Consider the following 25,833-nt stretch of genomic DNA (forward strand, 5'->3'; position numbering starts at 1 on the left):
TATGTGGGATGACAGGAAGTAAGCAAATTTCAGGGCACAGATGTATTGTTGCTGCTGCCCTCGTCGTCCACCCCTTTGTAGCAACAGGTGGAATCTAATTTGATGTGCAGGGCCAGTGTGTGTGGTGTGAGTGTGTGCATATGCATGCGACAGACTGTCTGAAATTCGCAATGCCTCAGGATTTGTTGTTGCACCTAGACATCACACTTAGACAGTCAGAAGGTGTTATTAACACCCAAAGGAGGTGTCGGTTTTTTTTTACAGTATGATGCATTCCTTCACTTGTATGTTTTTATAGGGTGAGAATATGCATGGCCCCCTCGTAAATCACTTGAAATCAGTTTATGAATATTACTTCTTCAGTCTTGAATGAGACAACCTTGTTAGAAGGATGCTCATCTGAATCTATTTCAAGTGTTTTTAATTTAACTTTATTTGTGTCAAACGACTAATGGGCTAAATCTTTCTAAATCAGATTAATGCCTCGGAGCAATACTGGTTGTCAGTTGACAACAGGCCTGAGAAGTATAATGATATTATATCAGTATATGAGGCTAGATATAATCTTAGATTTTTGATATGTGTTGTCTCTTCCTGGTTTTAAAGACTTTACTGTGTTACAGTAAAGTGATGTAATCATATCAGACTGATGTAGCTGATCCATTATTTGCCTATAACCCATTTAGCCATTATCTCTACATTACCAATAATTAGATCCAAAATGTCATTGTTTAAATATATTGTCAAAGCACCAATAATCAACCCTACAATATTGTCGCTAAATCCATATTCCAAGAGGTATTTGGTCAAACATATTGTGATTTGATTTTCTTTATATCCTCCAGTCCCAGTTGGTACTCAATAGGCAGTGAAAGAGTGGTTTAGTGGTATGTCTACAGTTATTACTTTATCTATTTATCTGTGTGCTCCACTAACAGACATCACACCAACCCTGTGGGCACAGAGTGGCGCTGGAAGATGGACCCTGCTGAGAAGATCCTGCAGGACGCCTTGGAGAAGCACCAGACGATGATCCGACAGTTCAGAGGTTCGTCCTTCAGCAGGTCACACACGGAAAGATTAATGTTCTCTCCTGCTCCAACGTTCAGTATGAGTCTGTTTCCTCCAGTTTGTCTGGCTATCTGTGTGTTGCTAGCCTGGGTTTACCCATGCTGCCTTGCACGCTCAATTTAGTTTCGAACTGCAAGGCAGCATGGTGTCCATGTCCGATTCTTAGCCCTGCTTTTGGTGTCCAATCACAGAACGGGGAGGGACGGCGAGGCGATGACGCGTACTATTGGACAGACGGGAGCTTGTAGTTTTCTTACGGATCCAACATGGCTGCAGCAGACGCCAAGCTCTCTTTGGATCTAGCTGTAGACAGTGTTGTAGATAGTTTAGAGCCAAAGTTTATTTTAAAAGGAGAACAATGTTTGGCTTTACATTAGGGGTGTGCCATATCGTATCGTTCACGATAATATCGGTGTATTTTTTTTATGGTTAAAGAAATGCATATCATGATATTGGCAACGTTCCTACTTCTTGATGTAGTGATTAAAGTTGTTTTAGTCACAAAAAGCTACTTACTCCCTCTCGCTAAACACATGCAGCTTTCAAAATAAGAGCACAGTGTGTTAACAGAATCCACCACATAATTTACAAGAAGACTGTCAAAATAAGATGCCTTAAATAAAACATTCAAGAACCTTTATTCTCCTTTACAAAATTTCATTAAAATATGCCCCCGAAACCCCTAAATGGTTATTTTTATTATTTGCTCATACTCAAGAGTCAAGAGTAATTTTTTTGTATTTGGCAACTTTTGAGATTTACACTTCACACTACATGTTAGATTTTTATTTATGTATACAGACTAAAAAAACAAACAGTTTCTATATCTTTTTAAGTATTTCCTAATATCGTCAAGAATATCGTTATCGCAAAAATAGCCTGCAATATCGTGATATTCTTTTAGGGCCATATTGCCCACCCCTACTTTACACTCTTTATCACCACCAAAAAGGATGTTTTAGGCTTGCTGAGAAACAGGATTTGGCAAAAGCCTAATCTACCAACTAGCCCCATTAGTGGCTAAGCTAATGGGGTTTAGGGACCCCGGTCGTTGTGGGCGCTTTTTTCTGTCGCTCTACATACGTCATCTGGTATAATTGATACGATTGGCTAAGAGCTACGTACAGACGCTAATGATAGACATTCGTAAACCACGCCTCCTCTACGGAAAAAAATGAATAGGTGGTCTCCAGACTGTATCTCATTTGTGATATAGTCTGACGTTAGCCAGGCGAGTTTGTTGCACTGTTGAGTGGACATCATAAATTTGATTCTCTCTTAATGAACACAGACACAATAGTACACACAACACATCATCTTCGTCACGCACACTTTGCATCTTTATTTTACTGCTCATGACCTCTTGTAACAGCGTGTGTAGCGAAGCAGAGTGAAGATTAAAATGCTGATGTTCTGTCTGCTGTTTTGTCACACTCTTCTGCTACTTCATCCATCACTTCTCAACACACACACACACACACACACACACACACACACTATGAGGGGTATTTTTGCCAGCACACTATACTAAAACGCGTGTACAGCGCCTATGCGATGACATCAAACGTCTAGCGTGTGCGTGTAAATTCCATTCACTTTCAATGGACAGACGAGCGTTGTTGCGAATACGCCTATGTGACGGCTGCGTGACGGGTGAACTACGCCTCAAATACGTGACATGAAGACCCTCGTGACTGTTAAGTACAATTCTACATGAGCGTACAGACACACGATGTGTAGTGTGTGTGGAAATCAAATAGCGATGAGTCATTCGTGCCACGAGCGAACGTAGCGGACGCCTGTGTGCACGCTCGTCTCAATGTACAAATAACTATTCTAGTCTACACATGCACACGTTAAGGCGTCTGAAGCGTTTGCTTTAGGACCATAATACACATGCGTGTACGCCTATAACAGTTCAGCTGTTACACAGAGTCTCAGCTTCAAATGGGATTGTTTATAAGATAGCAGAATTTATAGATGAACTCCAAGCCCCAACAGAGCTGTCAGGATATTTCTATTATTTTCAGGCCCGTTTTTATTTTCTTGTTAACGAAGTCTCTCTCTCTCTCTCTCTCTCTCTCTCTCTCTCTCTCTCTCTCTCTCTCTCTCTCTCTCTCTCTGTCTCTCGGTTTGAATGATATCGAATTGATATTTAATGATAGCAAGGGTGAAAGGGATAATTAAAATAATTTCAGCTACTTAAAAATAGTAATAGTAAAGTGCGACGCTCACAGTCAGTTCCCAGCTTCTCGCGCGGACATGGTTCATTACCCACCAGCTGTAATTAGGTAGGTTTACCTGCCTGCAGACGCCATAATCGCTGTCATCACTGAATATTAAGTAGCCATGCGGACCTATCTAATGCATATTCAGTAGCCATGTGGACAGCAGTCCGTTCACAATATGATTCCATCGGACCTTATATCTACACTGTTTAACCCAATTCGGCACTTATGCACAGTTCCATTATGTTTTACGGACATTTGTAGTTAGCTAATAAGGTAAAACATTTTGTTTAAGCTGCATTTTGCTGACTTTCACTCCTAAAACAGGCTAATTAAGTCTCCGGTTTTGGCCGGAAAAACGTTAAGTTTATCTGGTACGTACGAGATAGTCTTTCTCTTCATCTATAAGTTATGCTTTCTTATAAACAATACCATATAAAGATGAGACTCAGTGTATAGCATAGCTCAGCATATATACACAGATCAGCTGTGTAACAGCTGATCTGTGTATATATGCTGCAGAACATAGAAAATTACAGTTTACAATCCTTTGTAATAGAAGAATAATCTCTGCATCAGAGCTGTGGGTTCCATTTGTGCTACTTTTACTAACACTGCTGGCATTGGGACTTGTTTTTTCTGTCTGGCTGCTACGATCATTGGCTGAGGACGGCTAGTTTGGCGCCCAAAGCTCAATCAAAACAGACTTTAGTGATCATCCTGTGAGTATTCCCCGAGCAGATTCTCTCTGAGAGGTTTTGAGATATGTTGTCAAAACATGGTGGTGAAACATTTATCAGACATTTATTAAAGCAAACAAGTACTGATTGGAAAATTGTTTCTATTCCGTAAGTATGAAAAGGTTTTTAAAAGGATTCTCTCTTTGTCAATTGACTAACAATTTCAGCACTGAATGGTTTGTTCTTTATTCAAGACTTTGTTGTTTTCATTTTTTTGTTCTTCTTGTGATCTGCAGAAAAAGGGTTAGTGATACTTAAAAAGACAGAATAAACAACCACACACACAAACAGCATAAATAGATTTTGCCCTCTCAGCATTGTTGTATTTTGAGCTACTTTCACTTGAAGGCTGCAGCACAGCAATAAGCGCTTGCAGCATACCTGAAATAATGAACAGGATGGAGTTTGGACTGTGGCAGTGCAAAACTATAGCTTTTTTTTTTTACATGACTGTGGCTGTGCAGCCTGTGGAGATTCAGAACTAATTTATCCTGCAGACCCCTGTCAGCACAGCCAGTGCTACACACACACACACACACACACACACACACACACACACATCCTTGGATTTCTATTTTTGTGAGGGCCCTCATTGAAATAGTGAATTATCTAGCCCCTTACCCAAGTTAGGTTCTTTAATGTCCCCAAAGGGATAATTGTTTTCACACAGTCAGGTTGTTTCAGGACAGCATACATTTAAAAAAAGGCACAGCACAGTGTAGCAACACTGTGTAGCACACAAATACCAAATACACTCTCTTCCCACATATATCACAGAAAAAACATACAAAAACATAGACAGCAACAATCATGACATCCATTTATGACCCCTCACATGACAGATAACAACCCTCTCACCACAGAAAAACATCTGTCGGCATCTGTATGCAATGAAACGCATCAGAATACATGTGGGAGTGTCGCAATGCAACACGTTGATTTTTTTGAAAACGTTATTGAAGGTTCGACAAATAAACTCAACTTCTCATGAAAGCCACAGCTATAAGCTGTCAAATATTTTTGAATTTCATTTCTATCTGCTACAGAGGCTGAAAAATCTATTATTTAGTAGGAAGCGTTGACACTTCTGTTGAATTTCCAGAAAAACTTCAGGTTTTAGGGGGTTATTTTAAAATTGCCCAGAGGTTTTACAGGCATTTTTTCCAGGCGTTTTAGGCCTAAATGGGTTAAACATTTCACCTTTAACGTACACCCTGAAATTAAACAAAATATACAAACTATTACTTTTCCAATATGTATGACTACAACTCCAGCCAAAGTATTCTTAAAGCCTGCAACCTTCTAGCCAGAAGGCTGCCTCTCTGACCTCAAAGCCACTGCTGATCCCATTATAAAACACAGAAGAAATTGCACTCAGGAAATGATATAGACGCCAAAAGCGGAAAGCATTTGAGACATATCTACTTCAAAGGGCTACTTTATAGCTAATATTATTCTCAGAGCAGCTATTCATAATGTATTCGAATGCATGTCATCATAGAAAATGTAATTTCCTGATGTTATTATAATGGAACAATAAGCCTATATTGACAATAAGCTGCTTCTTAGATCACTAAAGATAAAAAAAAAAGCATTTGTCACAAAGGGATTACAGTTACAACTTTTTTCCATAGAATAAAGAGAGGCACATTTTCTGATGCTTTTACAATGTACAGCTTTGCAATTCTAATTAGGAACACACTGGAGAAAAGCGCAAGCCTATATTGTCATTACCATCTATAATTGTCTTTCCAGTTGCACTACAAAATCACATTAGGCAGCCTTCAGCTCCATTTACCATCGACAGTGATACGTTTTGTAATGTCTTGCACAATGAACTATCCAGACAATGCCTCTGAAAATCCACAGTGTGTTTAAACAGATTTATTTCTGTTCTGAATACTTGATGATCTACTGCTTAAAAGATCGAATGGCTGCTTTAAAACATTGTCTTATCGCCCTTTCAGTGTGAAAAAAATGCAGTCTATTGTTCATGGTCTCGACCTGACAAGAAAACTCAATTAAAATGTGATCAAAAATTAGTGGATTGAACCTTAAAAGACTAGTTGTTTGTTTAACTGGTTTGGTTATTTGATCATGCATTTTACAATCACCGATACTTAGGATATAATATACTATATGCCCTTGGGTTGGCAGTGCTCAAGGCAATATGATTAAATTCACATGAACCTCCTTCACTGTGAACAACATTTGCATATCCACAGGAAGAAGCTTTGGTAATGTTTTAACTTTAGCTGCTAAGTCAACTTATGAATTAAATATTTTGTCTGTGATTTTCTTAGCTACAACAACACTGCACTTTTAATTTTTAAAATGACTCACTCTAGTCATGCATACTGTACTTACTACACTGTGCCCTGCCATCCAATCACACATGGCCTTGTTTAATAAAATAAGAAATCTGCAAACCAGAGGATAATTATTATAGCAGTGTTTCCTTTAGGGGGAAGAGTGTCCACCAGGAAAGTCTCAGGCCACGCCCTCTCAAATGTCCGCTCACTTTGTGTGTCTCCACTACAAAAAGGCCCAAGAGGGATTTACAAGACTCTGGAGGTGACGTATGGTTTTCGATCGTCGTGGAATCGCTTAGACAGTTTCGACTGTGATCACATGCGCAACAGATTACACACGGGAGACGCAACTGTGGCCACCGTCGCTAACTGTGCACAACGTCAGCAGCTGTTCGTAAACAAAGCAGCATGGCTAATTATGCACAGCGTCTCCGCTCATAAACATCTTGATTGTGAATTAACCAGCATCGCTAACTGTGCACAGAGTGTCCGGTGCTTGTTGTAAACAAACAGAGATCGCTAAGTGAACACCTCCTGCAGCAGCAGCACATACACACTGTACTGCTACACAGCTAACTGTTAGCCTATTAGCAATTTGCAGACTGGATGCTAAGGGGTTAACATCCCCTCCGGCTCTGCAGTTGGGAGAGACTGCTGCAGGAGGACTGTGCCGATTCGACTCGTTCTTAAGCCTGATTTCCACCGTCCGCGTTACTGCAGCGTCACGTCAGTGTCTCGTATGCCGTTGCAAATAGGTAACACTCTAATCAATGAGAGCATTTCCACCGGGCGCGCTGCGCAACGTTACAGCAGCGTCACGTCAGCGTCTCTACGCGAGCATTAGGTAGGACTTCTATTTCTCCGCGAGACAAATCGCGTGAATCTCAACAGAGCAGATCGCACCAGACAGGAAGTCCGACTCAGAATCAGCGTAAAACACTTCCGCCCTTTTCAAAATAAAACACAATACACAGTTCATGCAGCCTAAAACTACTTCACATCAACATTATGTTATGACCGGGGCACCAGATCAGCAATCAATCAATCAAAGGGTCTCAGAGGATCGGCGGCACAGACGACAAGAGACTGATTGTTGAAGTGGAACATCATACAATCATTTATGACATAACATATTGTTTTTATAAGGATAGATGGTCAGATCAACATATCTTTCACGTCAGAGAAGCAAAGTAGGAGTAGCAGTTGGTTGCTGTTGTTGTTGTTGTTGTTGTTGTTTACTTTATACACACCATAGACTGTATAAATAGAGTTTAGAGTTCATCACGGGATCTTGCGGTCTCCCGTGTGGTCAGGATTATCGCGTGTTCTCGTTATCTCGCCTGTATACGACCGGCTCGCTAAGCTGACGTGCTGCTGCTGTAACGCGCCCGGTGTGAATTGACGCCGGGCGGAAGACGCAGCAAAAACGCTGTGGAGACATGCTGCTGCTGTAACGCGCCCGGTGGAAATCCCCAGTTACTCTTCTTAACGAGCCCCCGCAGCTTGTTAAGAAGAGTAACAACGAGTCTCCAAAAGTCTCCAAAAACACCAGAAAAAGTCGCTGGATTTGTCTCCAGTCGCTTTTTTGAAAAATAGTCTGCAACACTGCTTCGCCGGCTTTTACAAATGGCGCGTGTTGTTGTGGCATCGAGTACTACGTCACATCCTGCTTGTTCTATCCAATTAGTAACCAGGCTTTTTTCAGAGGAGAAAAACAGCCCTGCTCTTCTACAGCGACAAAAAAAGTCTGTCAAAAGACCGCTCCGGACGGTTGACATTCAAATTAGCGAGTGAAGCCCGCCTCATTCCGGGTATTGGGCTGTAGTGGAAACAGCCTTTATGTAACTTTCTACTGTGAGAACCAAGAATAATGCAGGTCAGTTCCAGAGGATATTGAAGGTCTTTGATAATAGCCGTCCTTCTTGAATAAATTGTGCGGTTCTTAATTCAGTAACCATCTTTACACAGCCTGCATGGAGCCCCATGTCCTCCATGATCATTTTATCAGAGTGATCCCCTTCAGAAAGAGCGAGCCCCTCCAAATGACCTCAAGCGAGGGAATTATATGAGAATGTAATGGAATTTCACATTACTAAAACCCTATATATATTTAATGAGATTTCACTCACTTAACACACATGCACCATCCTCTCAGCTGCTTGTTATGAACAGAGGTCAGTGGGATTTTTTCTCATTAAACACTTTGTTGTTTGATGTCTTTGCAGCTGTTCTGAGAAGTGATTTATCCTTGAAAGGTTGCACGGTAACAGGTGCTTCCGATGGTTCAACCATACGAATTGTTGCAAACTTATCAATAATTCATAAATTGTGCAATAACGCATATGGAGGCAACAGTCTAAAGTGGAATTTAATTAAGATTCACTGCATGTACTCTTAAATTAAATGGCATCTGCTGTAGTTACAGTAATATCACATTAAATTCCCATGACAGTGTATATGAAACTTTATTCCCCCGAAGCTTTTACTGTTTGTTTATTCCCTGACTTCATCAAATTCTTGCCATGTCATGCAGCATTTAAAACTTTATACTGTCAGCAGAAAGCAGGCATGAATTATTTTTCTTCTGCTGTTACTTTAGATGGCACCCCCTGCAAACCTCAAAAGCAGACTTGATCAAATAACAAGTTCTATATATCTACATATTAAATAAAGACGTGCATCATCTATCTATCTGACTCTTTTTCATGCCCCAGCTGCTTGTGTTCACTAATCTAAAGTGTTGCTTGTCCAATCTATCTAGTTTATGTGATTTTGATTTGGTGCCTTGTGGTCATGATTGAAATGTGAGCTTTGCTCGTTTGCATCATCATTTCATTTGTGCAATTATAACTAATGTTATTCAGTCAGAAAATCAATCAAATTTAGCAACATCTGATGCCTAAAGCTGAGTTTTTACTGTGTTTGATTCCTATTAGCTGCACTTCATTGCAAAAATGTGTTTAAAAACAAGATAAAAACACTAAATCTGAGGGAAATAATCTTGCTGCATGGACAGATAATTTCACTTGACAAGATTTCTTAAATTAAGATTATTAAATCTAGAAATAAGCATGTTGAACGCTTAAAATAAGAAATTAACTCTTAAAACAAGATAAATTAAAGCTGCCAGCAGTGATGAACTGGCCCGAGCAGAGTGACCTGACAGTTATTTGTTTCTTACCAAGATAAAAAACACTTTAGATTTAGAAGTGTTAGATCATTTATCTTGTTTTAAGAGTTAATTTCTTATTTTAAGCGTTCAACATGCTTATTTCTAGATTTAATAATCTTAATTTAAGAAATCTTGTCAAGGTAAATTTTCTGTCCATACAGCAAGATCATTTCCCTCAGATTTAGTGTTTTTATCTTGTTTTTAGACACACCTTTTTTTACAGTGTTTGGATGAAAATAATTGTATTCAGTAATCTTAAACTTTAGTAGCAATAGTCTATTAAACTTTATAACATTCATCCTTAACACTCTGGAACGTATGCTGAGCATATTTTTACAGCAGCCTATAGTTCGTGCTGGAAGCTCCACTGAAGACTGAATCCAAGACCACCCAGTGGAGCGAGGGAGCGAGGGAGCTGAAGAGAGAAAAACTGGGCTCTGGGCCCGACTCCCAGAGCTCAAACTTCCACTGTCTCTCTCCTCTCTTTGCTAATTTTTCATGAGCACCACATCTCTCTTGTCCCTATGTGGTTGTGTGTAATTACTCAGTTTGACCTCACTTCAAAGCCCAACTTCATGCTGTTATTTCCCACAGTTTTTAAACTCTCTGCTGTTTTGATTTATGCTTCCACATGTGAGGCCTCTCATGCTATCGTAGGGAGACATTGATTTAGTCAAAGGTGGACTCGACATCAAAACTACCACCTATTCAAGGGGTCGGCAACCTGCTGCTCCAGAGCCTCGGTTATTCCATGGTTTTCTTGATAATGATTTTGTTTATTATCAAGAAAACCATGTTAAATGTCTAGATATCAGCTCTTAAATTAAACTCTGATGATCTATTTTTGTTGTTATTATATTTGTTCAAAAAAATGTACCTTTAGTTGTACAAGGTATTAAAATGAACAAGAAATCGAAGAAAATCTAATTTATTTTTTTCAAGACTGTATAAGTAATGTTTGTACACTGAAAAAAATTGGAGTGACATTTACTTAAAAAAAACTAGGCAAGTTTTTCCACACAAAGTGTTTGTAATCTTTACTCAGGCTGTTTCTAAGTAATATTTATTTAATAGAACCACTTATTTTTTTTATGAAAATACACAAGTAAATTGCAGATTCACTGATGTCCCTCAATTGCATTTTACTTGGAAATATCAACGAATGAAGCCAATGAACTGGTTTAGGGAATATTACTTGGAACGAATGATTCAATTTACATACAAAACTGAGGACACATAATAACAAACAATCACTAAGTAATGCACTACATGAAAAACTGCTATTTTGAAGTAAAAGCACTGAATTCGTATTTCTTTGTAGAATTTATATAGATGATTGAAATAATAAAAAATATTTTTTTCATTGTAGGCTAATTAGGACTTCATAGGCTGAGCTCTTCTTCTTTGTAAGGCTCAAAATAAGGTTTTGCAGCTCCATTCCAATATTTTTTACTCTTTTTTAAATTTTTTACAACAATGGCTTTTTGGTTAGTAAAGGTTGCTGACCCCTGACCTGTTCACCCTCTGCCCTGTCTCCCTCTAGGGGTCCCTGGAGTGAAAGCTGAGCGTTATGAGGAGGGCTTGGCAGTCAAACACTGTGCCCTCTCCCTGGTCGGAGAGCCAATCATGTACCCAGAAATCAACACCTTCGTGCGCCTCCTCCACTCCCACCACATCTCCAGCTTTTTGGTCACCAACGCACAGTTCCCAGAGGAAATCAGGTAGGGGCACACACAACTTGTTTATGCGGGTGTTACTATTTTTTTCTTCTCTCAAAATATACCTTCCAGCCAATCTGTTTTGGCTCATTATGTTTCCGTAGTATATTTTTATTCCCTGCCTTTGCAAGTTCTTTTCTTTGAAGTATGGGGTGCATTGGAAAGCAGGGAGTGGGAGTGTGTTGCAGCAGTTAGACTGTTCCCCAGCAGGAAGGATCAAAGGTTCAGTACTCACATTTCTGAGTGCTGCGTGTCCTTTAACTAGGCTACTAAACAATGGTGTTCAATGGAGTCGTTTGTTGGATATTAGAAAATGAGCAACACATTGTCAAATGCAGTGTTCCGTTAACACTTTATATTAGGGAACACATACTCAACATTAATTAGTTGCTTATTAGCATGCAAATAAGTAACATATTGGCTCTTAATTAGTCATTATTAAGGCTATTAAGGTTATGGCCTTATAACTTAGTTGGTCACTTTGCACCAATGTTAGTCTACCAGTGACCCACTTTGTAGAGCATGGGTCTCAAACTTGCGGCCCGCGGGCCAATTGCGGCCCTCGTGACGATATTTTGTGGCCCCCACCTTGATATGAAAGTTTAATGTGAGTTTTATATGAATGGCACTTTACCGTGTTGTGTGTGGAAGGTCCCTTTAATTACTTTTTTTTGGGTAATTTTGTGTCTTTTTTAAATCATTTTGTGTCTTTTTTAAATAAATGTGTGTATTTTTTAAATAATTCTGTGTCTTTTTTTTGGTAATTTTGTGTCTTTTTTGTCATTCTGTGTCCTTTTTGGGTCATTTTGTGTCTTTTTTGGTAATTCTGTGTCTTTTTTTGGTCTTTTTTTTTTTTTTTTAAGTAATTCAGTTTTTTCTGTCAATTTGTGTCTTCTTTGGTCATTTTGTGTCTTTTTTGTGTCATTTTGTGTCTTTTTTTAAATAATTTTGTGTCTTTTTTGGTAATTCTGTGTATTATTATTCGGTCATTTTGTGTCTTTTTTGTCATTTTTTGTCTTTTTAAAAAAAAGTAATTTAGTGTTTTTTCAGTCATTTTGCGTCTTTTTTTAAAATTCTGTCTTTTTTTGGTAATTTTGATACTGCCTGCAGCGGCCCCCAGCTAATTTGAGTTTGAGACCCCTGCTGTAGAGTAATGATTACAATCTACCAATCCTCATCCAAAAGGAGCCACCAGTCACGTCAAAGGTCTGGAGAAGGTGGTTATTTGCCGTTTCCATGGTTTCGTTCACCGATATGTAACTTATAAAGTCCATACAAATAAAAGCATACTAAGATCATAACTCATATACAACAACTTCCTTACTTACTACTAATAAGCAATAATTCTGAGGTTATTGAGGGAAACCTCTTAGTTAATGTCTTACTGGTTGTATAATAAGACCATGCAGAATAAGGCATTAATAACTACTTAATAATGACTCATTAAGAGCCAATATGTTACTTATTTGCATGCTAATAGACAACTAATTAATTTGTTTCCTAATATAAAGTGTTACCCTCTTTTCTTTTTTAGTCTTACTTTACTATATATTAAATTAAAAAATACAATCAAATACAAACAAACACCTTCTGAATTGCTTTTCTCTATCACCGAATTAAGACAAGCCTAATTGCATTGTTAACTCATCGTAAAAAAACCCCACATCATTCAAACGCAACACAAATAAAATTCAACTCACCTTAATACTCTTGGCTCGTCTTTCTACTGTTTCAACAATCATCAGATTTGGTCGGGCTGAAATAAACCCTTAATTCACTGAGTTAGACGTGAAAGCACATTGGCTCTGCACGTTGTTTTTTCCCGCCATCTCCCTCATCATTGCTGACCTGGTTCACGGCGCCTTCTTCTCTGGAGGTGGACCATTAATATTGAAAATAAAAACGAGCCAATACATTACTTATTTGCATGCTAATAAGCAACTAATTCATGTTGAATATGTTCTCCCTAATATAAAGTGTTACCAATATTCCATATCTTCAGTTGTATTGGGAGAACTTTTAGAAGCAGACATGCCAAAACCTTTGCAAATCAAACTTGAACTTCCTGCAAGACCAGGAGGGCTGCACCACAAAGAGAGATTTGTGGTTTAGTGAGGTATATTGAGTCTAAAGCCAGGGTTTTTCCTGTCAGATCGGGGCAGAGCGAGCTCACACACAGAAACCTGGCTCTGCTACGTCCCTCAGGTGCCACTAGTGATAAGTGAGGTGTTCTGTTTAGTTTTTCTGTAATTCAGGTGAACTGGCCGATCATTAATGAATGTTCACTGCAAAAAATTGTATCTAAAAACAAGATAAAAACACTAAATCTGAGGGAAATGATCTGCATGGACAGATAATTTCACTTGACAAGATTTCTTAAATTAAGATTGTTGAATCTAGAAATTAGCATGTTGAACGCTTAAAATAAGAAATTAACTCTTAAAAGAAGATGAATTATCTAACACTTCTAAATCTATTTTTTTTCTATCTTGGTAGGAAACAAATAATTGTCAGGTCACTCTGCTCGTGCCAGTTCATCGCTGCTTGCAGCTTTAATTTATCTTGTTTTAAGCGTTAATTTCATATTTTAAGCGTTCAACATGCTTATTTCTAGATTTAATCATATTAATTTAAGAAATCTTGTCAGGTGAAATTATCTGTCCATGCAGCAAGATCATTTCCCTCAGATTTAGTAATTTTCTTGAAGCCTGTGCTTGTACACTGAAACATGCATTTCCTCTATTGACCACTTGCTGCTGACTCCACAAGCTGTATTAATGGATTGGGAAATACCCCTAACAAAATTCTTTTCCCACAAGAAGTTAGGGTCTCGGTGGTTAACCTGTAGGTGATGCTGTCTGTGAGTTAAACATTACCCAGTATGACTTCTCTGCAATGCTGCATTTTAAATTGTAACCCTACTTCAAGAGTTCAGGTCGCCACTTTCTGCATCTACGTTTCTTTGACAGGAGTTCATGACACAGGCACAGTTCCTAGAGCCATTTACATTATGCACCTATAGTAACTGTATGAAAAATTCATAAAAGGCACTACCACCTCAGATGGCTTCATGTGCAACAGATGAACAATTCTCTCTCTCTCTCTCTCACACACACACACACACACACACACACACACCTTTCTTTGCTTTGTACTTCAAATGCAGGAAGGTTTGTGAGAGTCAACACAAGAACTTTAGTGTGTACTGCAGTGACCTCAGAGTGTCATTATCTGCTGCACTATGGCTTCTGCTCAGCACTGTGTCAACACATCACTGTGGCTCTATACCCCTCTGACATCCCTTTGTTTAAAACAATAAAACAAAGCCTTTCCCATCACATATATTGTGTATTGTGTGGCTTATAAGAAGAACTCACTGAGGGCTTTCTGGGGACAAAGCAGAATGTGAAAGCAGACATCTATTGCAAGATTAAATTTGCCAATTGTGTGTTTAATATTTCTAATAAAGTTTATCTTTAGAAGATGTTATGCACAGCTGTGCATTCATTTTATCGAACCAGTTGTTTACTGCCCCCACGACCCGGCCCCGGATAAGCGGACGGGAATGGATGGATGACAGTTGTTTACTTCCAAAACAAAATTTTCTCTGACTGCAGGTGCAAAGTGAATCTTCTTTAGTAGCTCCTTTTATTTATTTTTGCTTTATACAGAAAATATGTAAAACTCCAACTAATTTGGGAGGAATAGTGGTTTCATGCATGTGTTCTGCAAACATTCAAAGTAGGAATGATGGGCTGCACAATTAATTGAATTTTAATCGTGATCACAATTCAGCGACTTTTTCTGGTGTTATTGGAGACTTTTGGAGACTCGTTCTTACTCTTCTTAACGAGCTGCGGGGGCCGGCGTCTCGTTAAGAAGAGTAAGAACGAGTCGAATCGGCACAGTCCTCCTGCAGCAGTGTCTCCCAGCTGCAGAGCCAGAGGGGATGTTAACCCCTTAGCGTCCAGTCTGCAAATTGCTAACAGGCTAACAGTTAGCTCTGTAGCAGTACAGTGTGTATGTGCTGCTCCTGCAGGAGGTGTTCACTTAGCGATCTCTGTTTGTTTACAACAAGCACCGGACACTCTGTGCACAGTTAGTGATGCCGGTTAATTCACCATCACCATGTTTATGATCAGTGGAGACGATGTGCATAATTAGCCATGCTGCTTTGTTTGTTTGCTTAAAAGTAGTGCAATAAAAATACAGATGTTTTCCCTAACATGATGAATAATCATGATTAACAATCGTGATTACAATATTGATCAAAATAATCGTGATTATCATTTTGGCCATAATCGTACAGCCCTATATTGAAGTATATTTAGGACCAAAGATTTGAGAGAACACAAAAAACCTGGACTGTACAGGCCATTGGTGGCTTGTCCAGTTTGAAATAAACATTTGATTTTTATGTCCAGGTGTTTCGCTTGGTTGCTGTCACTCTACTTGCCCTTTAGCCTCCAATCTTGCGGTGCCACTCTGTCCAGAAGCCTTTCAGGTTGTCACCCAGACTGCACTGACACAGCCGATATGTCAGCTAACTCTGCTGTCACAGGCTGACTTATCATATACTCAGTGAGCAGGATGATGGCAAGGACAGCAGCCATCAGCCGTTTCTCTCCTGTCTGCCAGAGCCACCTGGTTGGAGATGAGCTGTTATTGCTGCAGTTTATTGAGTCTCTATTCCAGTAATGCTGCTTTGAGAAGGAGGGTGGCTGTTTCTTGTCTGGAGATTCATCAAAAGTAAAAAAAAAAGCTGAATTTCCAGACTTTCTGTCACATTTCTCACTTGGCTAATTGGTTGTTGTTTGCATCATTACATAATTGCCTCTCATGCACAGCATTTTTTTTAAATTCTCCCATCTAAAGACACATGTAAGGGAAGTGTTCTTCGTGGTTCAGTCGTGTTAATCTTTTACACTTTTCTGCTTGTGTTTACTACCCTGGTGTGTCCCTCTGCTCTTACAGATTGTGCCATGAGTTAATGTCTCTGCCTTATTTAATATTGATGAGAAGCACTCCTAGTTTTTTTTTTTCACAGCTTCCTCTTCTGCCCCCTCATTTTGCCATCATCTGTCCATGCGGTGGAATTTGTTGCCTTCAGCACAACTACACAGATTGTTTGACTCCACGTTGTTGGATGTATATCCACAGATGGAAAACGAGGCTGAGCAACAGATCTGTGTTCAGCCCAAATGCTTTCTGTTCTCACACTAAAGGATTACAACTGACTGCTCCAGAGAGGTGACATGAATACAGTCATGTGTTTTGGGATCTATGTAAAGGTTTGATATTGAGGGAGACTTCTTGAACTTTGAATTTTAAATATACTATTTTCCTTTTGGTTTACTTTCTTTAATTTTGTTCTAATGCTCCCTAGGTTTCTCTTTATCTCTCAACTGGATCATTCTTATCCTCAGTCCTCTGTATTTTCTTTCATTACCAGGAGCCTGGTGCCAGTCACTCAGTTGTATGTTAGTGTGGACGCCAGCACCAAAGACAGTCTGAAGAAGATTGACCGACCACTTTTCAAGGACTTCTGGCCCCGCTTCCTGGACAGCCTCAGGGCCCTGGGAGAGAAGGTAAGCTGCCCACTGGGCTAGTTTGGTTTCTGTAAACCCTAATTGTAACAGCCAACAGCTCAATATATATTGCACATTTTCCATGCACGCGCACACTTCTAGGTCTACTTTCAACCTTAAAAGGATACAACTCCTACTGTTTATATTCTGCTTCCAAATGCTTCTAATATCTGACGAATTCCCGACCTTATAGTAAGTTATTTCTGGTTTAAACCGGCTGTTACACAATCAGGAGGTCAGGATGTGACCTTTAATTAAAGCAGAAGACTTGGATATAATAGTAACAATAAAATATACCACTTCTAACATAAAATATACTACAGCAGTTTAAGCCTGCAAAACCAAGACTTGTTATTTACAGAAAAAAAGAGCTGAGAGTTTAAAAAGAACTGAACATTGTTAAGCAGTGGTGATAAGAAACTTTATACTGTGTCAGCCAACAGGAGCTCAACATCCCTGTAAATATTAAAGCTGTGGTTGTTTTAGTGCCCATGAAGCACTTGTCATTGTGTTCTCCTGGGTCAGATTATCTTAGTACCTCAAGCTTCATCAATAACCTCGACTCAGTAATTCTGCAGCACAGGTACACACATTGCATAAAAGTTTGATTTTTTTGTCTCTTATTGTTGGAGAACTAATTATCCCCTGGAAATGTTGCCCCACTTTATTACTTGCATTAGTTGTTTTTTTTTATTAATTTGATGGGTATTTTTCCGTTATTATTTGTATTTTGTATGTTCAACCAATACACAAGCTTTGTTTGAAAGACTTAGTTGCTGATAGGCTGGATGGTAGAATGGATGCTGCACTGTAAAAAAAAAATCTGTTTAATTTACGGTAAAATACCGGCAACTGTGGTTGCCAGAACTTCACCGTAAAAAATACAGTGAGTGGGTTTTCAACTGTAAATTTAAATGTAAATATTAGCAAAAACTTTACAAAAAAAAAAAAATTACACTGAAAAGTACCTTAATTTTTAGGGACCTTGTGACATTATGGTATTTGTCTTTTATTTTACATGAAAAAAATTGCACTATTCCTTAAATTAACAGTAATTAAAACCATCTACTAAGGTGATATTCAGTTTTTATTTTTACGCCGTATTTCTGATGCAATTTGACAGTGTATTACTGTAATTTCTACAAACATTTTTTACAGTGTGCTCACAACATGAGTTAATTATGATTTCAAGAGAAGTAAACGCTCAAATCTTTGTATGAGAAATTATTTTTTCTGCATCCCTCTCTAGGTTTGGGAAATTGTCTCTGATAATGTTTTTTATGTGATTAAACCTTAGACTAGATACTAAACTTTGTCTATAGTACAATCAGCTTTTAAACTGTTCTGTGTCACTCTGCCCTGAAAATGTACTGAAGCTCCACAACAACAGAAGATCCTGACAACACAAGTTCATTTTCCCGATAAACTTTGCCAAAAAATGTGTGATTGTGGTGATTTTTAACAAAAGTAATCTCTTATGTCAGACTGTTGGAAGTGGCAGATTCTTACCTCCTGTGCAGACTCATCTTTTTTTAGTGAACAGAGCAGCTGATGAAAAGCCTGATTGAGGCTTCTCAGACATCACAGATTGAGATGTCCTCTATAGTCGTCAACTCACTTTGTGAGGACAGCATGCCAGTAACTCAAGTGGCTTTTTATTGATTCTTGAGACTTTTTAAAGGTTTGGCTTCATGATGCCACTGCCTCTACTGTAAAAATGAAGAAATGGAGAGGTGTACATTTCTATTAAGTGTGCGATCTGTGAATCCTGTAACCTTGCCTTTCCATCATCCGTGTGCAGAAGGAAAGTCCATTATCACAGCCTGCATGTAGCTACCAGACCACTTGTGTAAATCGATTCTCTCTTAGTGTGTTTCCTAAAAAGCTCAAGTGAGGAGGAAAAAAATGAGCTTGGTTGCACCGACAAAAGGACCTTGAGAAAGATGTGGTCTGCAGAGTTTCCCAGAGAGTGGCTCGACTACACATATCTGTAAAGGGCTGTCGGCTTCTTGTTTTACGCTTTTTTATAAAGCAAACTAAGTTCATTACCACTCAGCTCGACGTGTTAATGACTGCACAGCTCTACACGGCAAATCTGGCGATGGATCATTGCACTCTGATTGCATCAAAATCATAATTTTACCACGACAAAACAAGCAAATATCAATGTGAAGTCAGTACACAGAAGAATAAAACGGGGACCTTTTGAATAAATCAGAAGCCTAACGATGTGAAGTTAAGACGTTACATTTCTGTTAGCTGTATGTGTTAATTCTGTGGGCATTTTAAAAGTCATTACAAGGTGTAGTCATCACCACATTAAAGACCCTGAACTTTTTGCAGTTTTTTGCTGTTTCCACTACCGCCCAATACCCAGAATGAGGCGGGTCTCACTCGCCGAAACCCCCTAATTTGAATATGAGCCGTCCTGGGCGGTCTTATGTCTGGACTTTTTTTGTCCCTGTAGAAGAGCAGGTCCATTTTTTCTCCCCTGAAAAAAAGCCTGGTTGCTGATTGGATAGAACACTAAGCAGGATGAGATGTAGTACTTGACGCCACAACAACACGCGCCATTTGTAAAAGCCGGCGAAGTAGTGTTGCCAACTTAGCGACTTTGTTGCTATATTTAGCAACTTTTCAGACCCCCTTAGACTATTTTCCAAAAAAAGCGACTGGCGACAAATCCAGCGTCTTTTTCTGTTGTTATTGGAGACTTTTGGAGACTCGTTCTTACTCTTCTTAACGAGCTGCGGGGGGCGGCGACTCGTTAAGAAGAGTAAGAACAAGTCGAAGCGGCACAGTCCTCCTGCAGCAGTCTCTCCCAGCTGCAGAGCCAGAGGGGATGTTAACCCCTTAGCGTCCAGTCTGCAAATTGCTAATAGGCTAACAGTTAGCTCTGTAGCAGTAGAGTGTGTATGTGCTGCTGCTGCAGGAGGTGTTAGCTTAGTGATCTCTGTTTGTTTACAACAAGCACCGGACACTCTGTGCACAGTTAGCGATGCCGGTTATTTCACGATCACTGTTTATGATCAGCGGAGACACTGTACGTAATTGGCCATGCTGCTTTGTTTATGATCAGCTGCTGACGTTGTGCACAGTTAGCGACAGCAGCCACAGTTGAGTCTCCCGTGTTTAATCTGTCGCAACGATCTAAAACCATACGTCACCTCCATAGTCTCTAAATCCCTCTGGGGCCTTTTTGTAATGGAGACACGCAGAGTGAGCGGACTTTTGAGAGGGCGTGGCCTGAGACTTTCCTGGTGGACACTCTTCCCCCTAAAGGAAACACGGCTTTTGTTAGATATAAAGCAACATTTTAAACATTAAATAAATGTAGAGCAAACACCTTACAGTGTTTGGTAAGTTCTCTATCTGATCATATTTAAAAGAAATCTACATTCAAACGGCCTGTGGGATTCAGACGAATTTAATTTAATTTAGGATGGTGGTATTTGGGGACGAATTGGTTAGTAAGATTATCATTATTAAGTGTTAATCCGTCTCAGGCAGATGGGTGACAACAAGTCCTGCTGGACTACAGACTGACACTTTTGCCTGCTGGCACATTCACTGCGTACCTGCTGGAATCTCATTATTTCCAATGCTGCATCACAGTCTGACAGTTAAAGTAGCCATCAATGTAAAGAATCACTTTAATAATTGGTGTCAAACAAAAGTCTAATGGTATCAAGTTTTCCTGGCTCAGCACTTTTATGTGAATATCACATGTCATACATATTGAGGACGACTCCAAATGTGCAAACTCTGCACATGATTGATGTCTCTGACACAGATCTCAGTCGTATAATATATTTTTAAGCATTATGTAGCTAAATTTCTGGCATGGCAATATTAATTATAATTATTACAAAGTTCATACAAAGTGTTGACAGTTTGGAAAATGCTTAATTTTAACTGTTAAGCTTTTAAGATTTGGAACAAGCTTGAATTTTAATGAAACTCCTTTTGAAGTGATTGTTTGATGTTTCATCCACACTATCACTAATTTCAGCCAAAAAGTATTTTGTTTGAAATTAAGGCTTTTTAGAGTCTGGAAATGTTTGGTTTAGGTACCTTAAAATTACTTGGAAAGTAAAAAGTAAAAAATAAAAGTGAAAAATAAGTAAGTAAAATAATCCTATACATATTTTTAGTGAGATTGGTTTGAAGAGTTATAATTTCAACAGCATCACTGTAGTGAACAGTGATGGATTTCCTTTGTGTGATATGAATCAGAAGCAGTCATGGTCATTTTAGACAGCACTGCATGTTTTATACATGCTTTAACTGTTGTATCTTGAAGTTAACATGTGCATAACAAACCCTCGAGTTAATAGAGTTTAATGACCAAAAGTTTTGTTTTGAAGCTTTGAAAGACAACACCAAAGCAGACATTTACTAGCCTGGGTCTACCCATGCTGCCTTGCGCACTCAATTTCGTTTCAAACTGCAAGGCGGCATGGTGTCCATGTCCGATTCTTAGCCCTGCTTTTGGTATCCAATCACAGAATGGGGAGGGACGGTGAGAAGATGACGCATACTATTGGACAGACGGAAGCTTGTAGTTTTCTTACGGATCCAACATGGCTGCAGCAGACGCCAAGCTCTCTTTGGATCTAGCTGTAGACAGTGTTCTAGATAGTTTAGAGCCAAAGTTTATTTTAAAAGAAGAACAACGTTTGGCTTTACACTCCTTTATCACCACCAAAAAGGAGGTTTTAGCCTTGCTGAGAAACAGGATTTGGCAAAAGCCTAATCTACCAACTAGCCCCGTTAGCGGCTAAGCTAATGGGGTTTAGAGACCCCGGTCATTGTGGTTGTGGACTCCTGGGCGACTATCACTCCTAATAATGCTAACCTCTCTGATACGCTCCTTGTTTTTTTGGAAAAATATATGTCTGAAGAGTGTGCATATGTGGAGTGTCCTTCTTCCTTCATATATATTTTGCACAAACGGCAATAATCGTTCGGCGCCATTGTGTAAACATCAGTCTCTCATTCTGTCTCTCTACATACGTCATCTGGTATAATTGATACGATTGGCTAAGAGCTACGTACAGACGCTATGATAGACATTAGCGCCCAATAAACGGCTTTGGAGGATCGTAAACCACGCCTCCTTTATGGAAAAATGAATAGGTGGTCTCCAGACTAGATCTCATTTGTGATATAGTCTGGCGTTAGCTAGACATTTACGGTAATTTAGCATTAAAGATTAATATGATTATAATCTGCCCCAGAGGGTTGTGAACCTGGTCTCACAGGAATCCGTGAAATAGCCACGGAATAACTCAAATTTCCGTGAAACTGACACGGATTTCGCTACAATGTTAGTTAATGACAGTCATATCCCGTGTCTATTCCATGGATTTCCCATTGGTTTGTTCCAAGTCACGTGACTTTCAAGGTCCTGGCGGTCAGAACAAAAAACATGGCGGACAGTTCTCTCATTTTTAGTGAAAAAATACAATATTTTGACTTAGTTTCTGCATAAAAATGGATTTTGATCACATTTCTAGCGAGAAATATATGTTTTACTTTCTAAATATTCACTCAGTGAATGTACATAATCACTTTGTATGTTGGAATAGCCACGGGATATGACTGTCATTAACTTGCATTGTAGCGAAATCCGTGTCAATTTCACGGAAATTTGAGTGATTCCGTGGCTATTCCACGGATTTCTGTGAGACCAGGTTGGGGTTGTATATGTACTTGTGTGTGTTTGTATATGTACTAGTCAGTGTGACAATATGGTTTGCCTGTGTACAACTTCCCAGTTTCCAAAAATAAACTCTCTCTCTGTGTTCCCATCACCCCCTCTGGTCTCTCTGTCTCTGCGCTATATTCCAAAGTCTCCATTTCATGGTGGGCTCTATCTCCATCCTTCCTTATCCCTCTCTGTTCTCCACCACCTGGCCTCCCTGACAGTGCGCTGGGGGATTGATAGAGTTGTGCCTCAGTGTCGGATTTGGAATAGAGGCAGCTTGAAATACCTCACCTCCCTGCTTCCACTGGCCAATTATCCCCTTCCCTACTGGGCTGAAAGGACCTCGTGTTACAGATAACCTTCCAGTGAGAGAGGGGAGAGTCAGGAAATGAGGAAAAAGAGCGTTATCTTCTCTCCCATTGTCATTTACTTGTTTCTTTGTATTATCCATTTCCCGGGTCCTCTGTCCTCAACATTCCCCTTCTTTCATCTTCCTCTCTTCCTTCCTCTCTATCAAATTCTCAGTAATCCTCTTTTCCTGCTATACAGACGCAACAATAACCTGAATCTACACCATTGAAATGTGAGCAGGGCTTTTTTCCAGTTCTTTTATTTACCCAGGGAAAGTTAACTCGGCACGTACGACAGTGATGTTCAGATCAGGTTTTGTCGACCTTGACCTCAATATTTGACAATTCATAGTCTAGTCTAGTGTCTTTTTAATTAGATTTGTTTATTGGTGTCTCAAGAAAATAGTTTCACATTACAAAAACAACAAAGTGGGCTGACATTTGTATTTTGGAAACCTAAATTTTAAGAACATTTGTGTCAGTCATTAAGGGTTGTTTCCACTACCGCCCAATACCCAGAATGAGGCAGGTCTCACTTGCCGAAACCCCCTAATTTGAATACGAGCTGTTTTTCTCCCCTGAAAAAAGCCTGGTTGCTGATTGGATAGATCGCTAAGCAGGATGTGACGTAGTACTCGAGGCCACAACAACACGCATCATTTGTAAAAGTCGGCAAAGCAGTGTTGCCAACTTAGTGACTTTGTTGCTATTGTTAGCTACTTTTCAGATTTTAGCAACTATTTTTCAACAAAGCAACTGGAGACAAATCCAGCGTCTTTTTCTGGTGTTATTGGAGACTTTTGGAGACTCGTTCGTACTCTTCTTAACGAGCCGTGGGGGCCGGCGGTACAGTCCTCCTGCAGCAGTCTCTCCCAGCTGCAGAGACAGAGGGGATGTTAACCCCTTAGCGTCCATTCTGCAAATTGCTAATAGGCTAACAGTTAGCTCTGTAGCAGTACAGTGTGTATGTGCTGCTGCTGCAGGAGGTGTTCACTTAGCGATCTTTGTTTGTTTACAACAAGCACCAGACACTCTGTGCACAGTTAGTGATGCCGGTTAATTCACCATCACTGTTTATGATCAGTGGAGACGCTGTGCATAATTAACCATGCTGCTTTCTTTATGATCAGCTGCTGACGTTGTGCACAGTTAGCGTCACGGTCCAAACTGTCGCTAAGTGATTACACAACGATCAAAAACCATACGTCACCTCCAGAGTCTCTAAATCCCTCTGGGGGCCTTTTTGTAATGGAGACACGCAGAGTGAGCGGACATTTGCGAGGGCGTGGCCTGAGACTTTCCTGGTGGCCACTCTTCCCCCTAAAGGAAACACGGCTTTTGTGGCCGTATTGTGAAAGCAAGAATGAAATAGTATGCATGGGCCCCTTGGACCTCAGAATGATTTGTATCCTACATTTAAAATACATTTATTCATCATAAAAACCTTTAAGTTTGATGTGGATTTGCTTACATGTCTTACTTCTACACCCTTACTCAAATGTGTCTGCTGCTCTTTATTCATTTAGTTTAATACACAGCTCCTTCCTGTTGTCTCACTGACAATGCCCTGGAGTTTTTAGTATTTTGTCGGTGAAGGTTGGGACATTTCTGACAGCTGGCATACCTGCAGTAAACAAAGTATTGGAAATGTAATTGAAAAAAGTGTCACACAGTCGAGGCCCGCATCGCCATCCTTCAGATCAGCTTGGGAAATTCTTGACATATGCAGCTCTGTTGCAACACAGCAGTTGTTGGAGCATTTGTAAACATGCAAACCTTCCTCTTACCGCTGTGTCATAATTCACACCCAGAGTGGGTGGTTGACAGGACATCTGTGAGCTGCTGTGTTGCCTGTGGATGGCAGATGTTGGTGACATCAAACTGCCATGGCCGCTGAACTCAAAGAGAATAAATAGAGAAATTTGAGAGTTTGAATTTAAAATAAGCTATTACAGCATAACGGTGATGGCAATATTGAGCAAAAGGCAGTGATTTGTGTTATAGATTAATGTACACTGCAAACAACATGAAGCTTACCAAGTATTTCCTTCTTATATCGAGCAATAGTATCTTAACTTTGTTGTTATGAGTATAATTTACCTACTGACCATAGCTTTATGTGCTTATTTAATTATTAGTATTATTATTATGTGCTTATTTAATTATCTTATTGTTTAAAGACTTATTTTTAGGATTGATATTGTGAGCTTTATCATGCTTTTCAAGCTATTTAACTGTTGAGAGTTTTTACCTAAAATATTGGTTCCAATTGATAGTTTTAGTTGCATGTTTGAATACTATTTCAAAAGCATTTTCTACCACCAAAACATGCTCGTTTCAAGTATTGTTGGCTTATTTTAATGTTACTACAGCTCATAATTAAGTATATTTGGATTTATTTCAATACATCATTGGTTTTCCAGTGCCGAGATATTTTTTACTTATTTAAAGAACTCATACAAAGAACATTTTACTTACTGCACTGGCAGATAATTTTACTTATTTAAAGAATTCGTACAAAGAAAAATTGACTTTCTGCACTGGCAGATGATTTTACTTGTTTCAAGCATGTGTTTGCTTAATTCTAGTTATTTATTTCTTATTTTTTGTCAGTTGGTTTTTGCAGTGTAAACACAGACTGTACCAATGCAAGCTTGTTTTCCATGATTTGAGTGAATAACACCTTCTGACATGTTTCATTTCCAAACAGAACTACAGTATGAGCTTCAATCAAGTGTGTTATAGAGTGTTTTTTCTATTTTTTGACACATTACAGTTGAGCTCATGATCGAACATCCTCATTTAAAACTTATGGCAGTTACTGTTATAACCACGGTTATAATAGTTTGGGATTTTTCATTAGTTTTAGTTTAATTTCGTTGTGATTTTTTGTTTTCAAATTCAGTTAGTTTTAATGAGTTTTTAGAGTGTGTTTGCTAGTTTT

General features: G+C 39.2%; 1 protein-coding gene across 2 annotated transcripts in view; it reads left to right on the forward strand.

Annotated features, from left to right (window-relative positions):
* tyw1 (tRNA-yW synthesizing protein 1 homolog (S. cerevisiae)) overlaps window positions 1-25,833 on the forward strand; it is a 99,599-nt gene that overhangs the window by 33,326 nt on the left and 40,440 nt on the right. For both annotated transcript variants that reach the window (XM_059331852.1, XM_059331851.1), the window contains exons 11-13: window positions 939-1,048; window positions 11,067-11,244; window positions 16,694-16,829. In XM_059331852.1, coding sequence (XP_059187835.1) covers window positions 939-1,048; window positions 11,067-11,244; window positions 16,694-16,829 — 424 coding nt within the window. The remainder of the gene's footprint in view (window positions 1-938; window positions 1,049-11,066; window positions 11,245-16,693; window positions 16,830-25,833) is intronic.

This window comes from Centropristis striata, chromosome 4, assembly GCF_030273125.1.
Source record: "Centropristis striata isolate RG_2023a ecotype Rhode Island chromosome 4, C.striata_1.0, whole genome shotgun sequence".
Lineage (NCBI taxonomy): Eukaryota > Metazoa > Chordata > Actinopteri > Perciformes > Serranidae > Centropristis > Centropristis striata.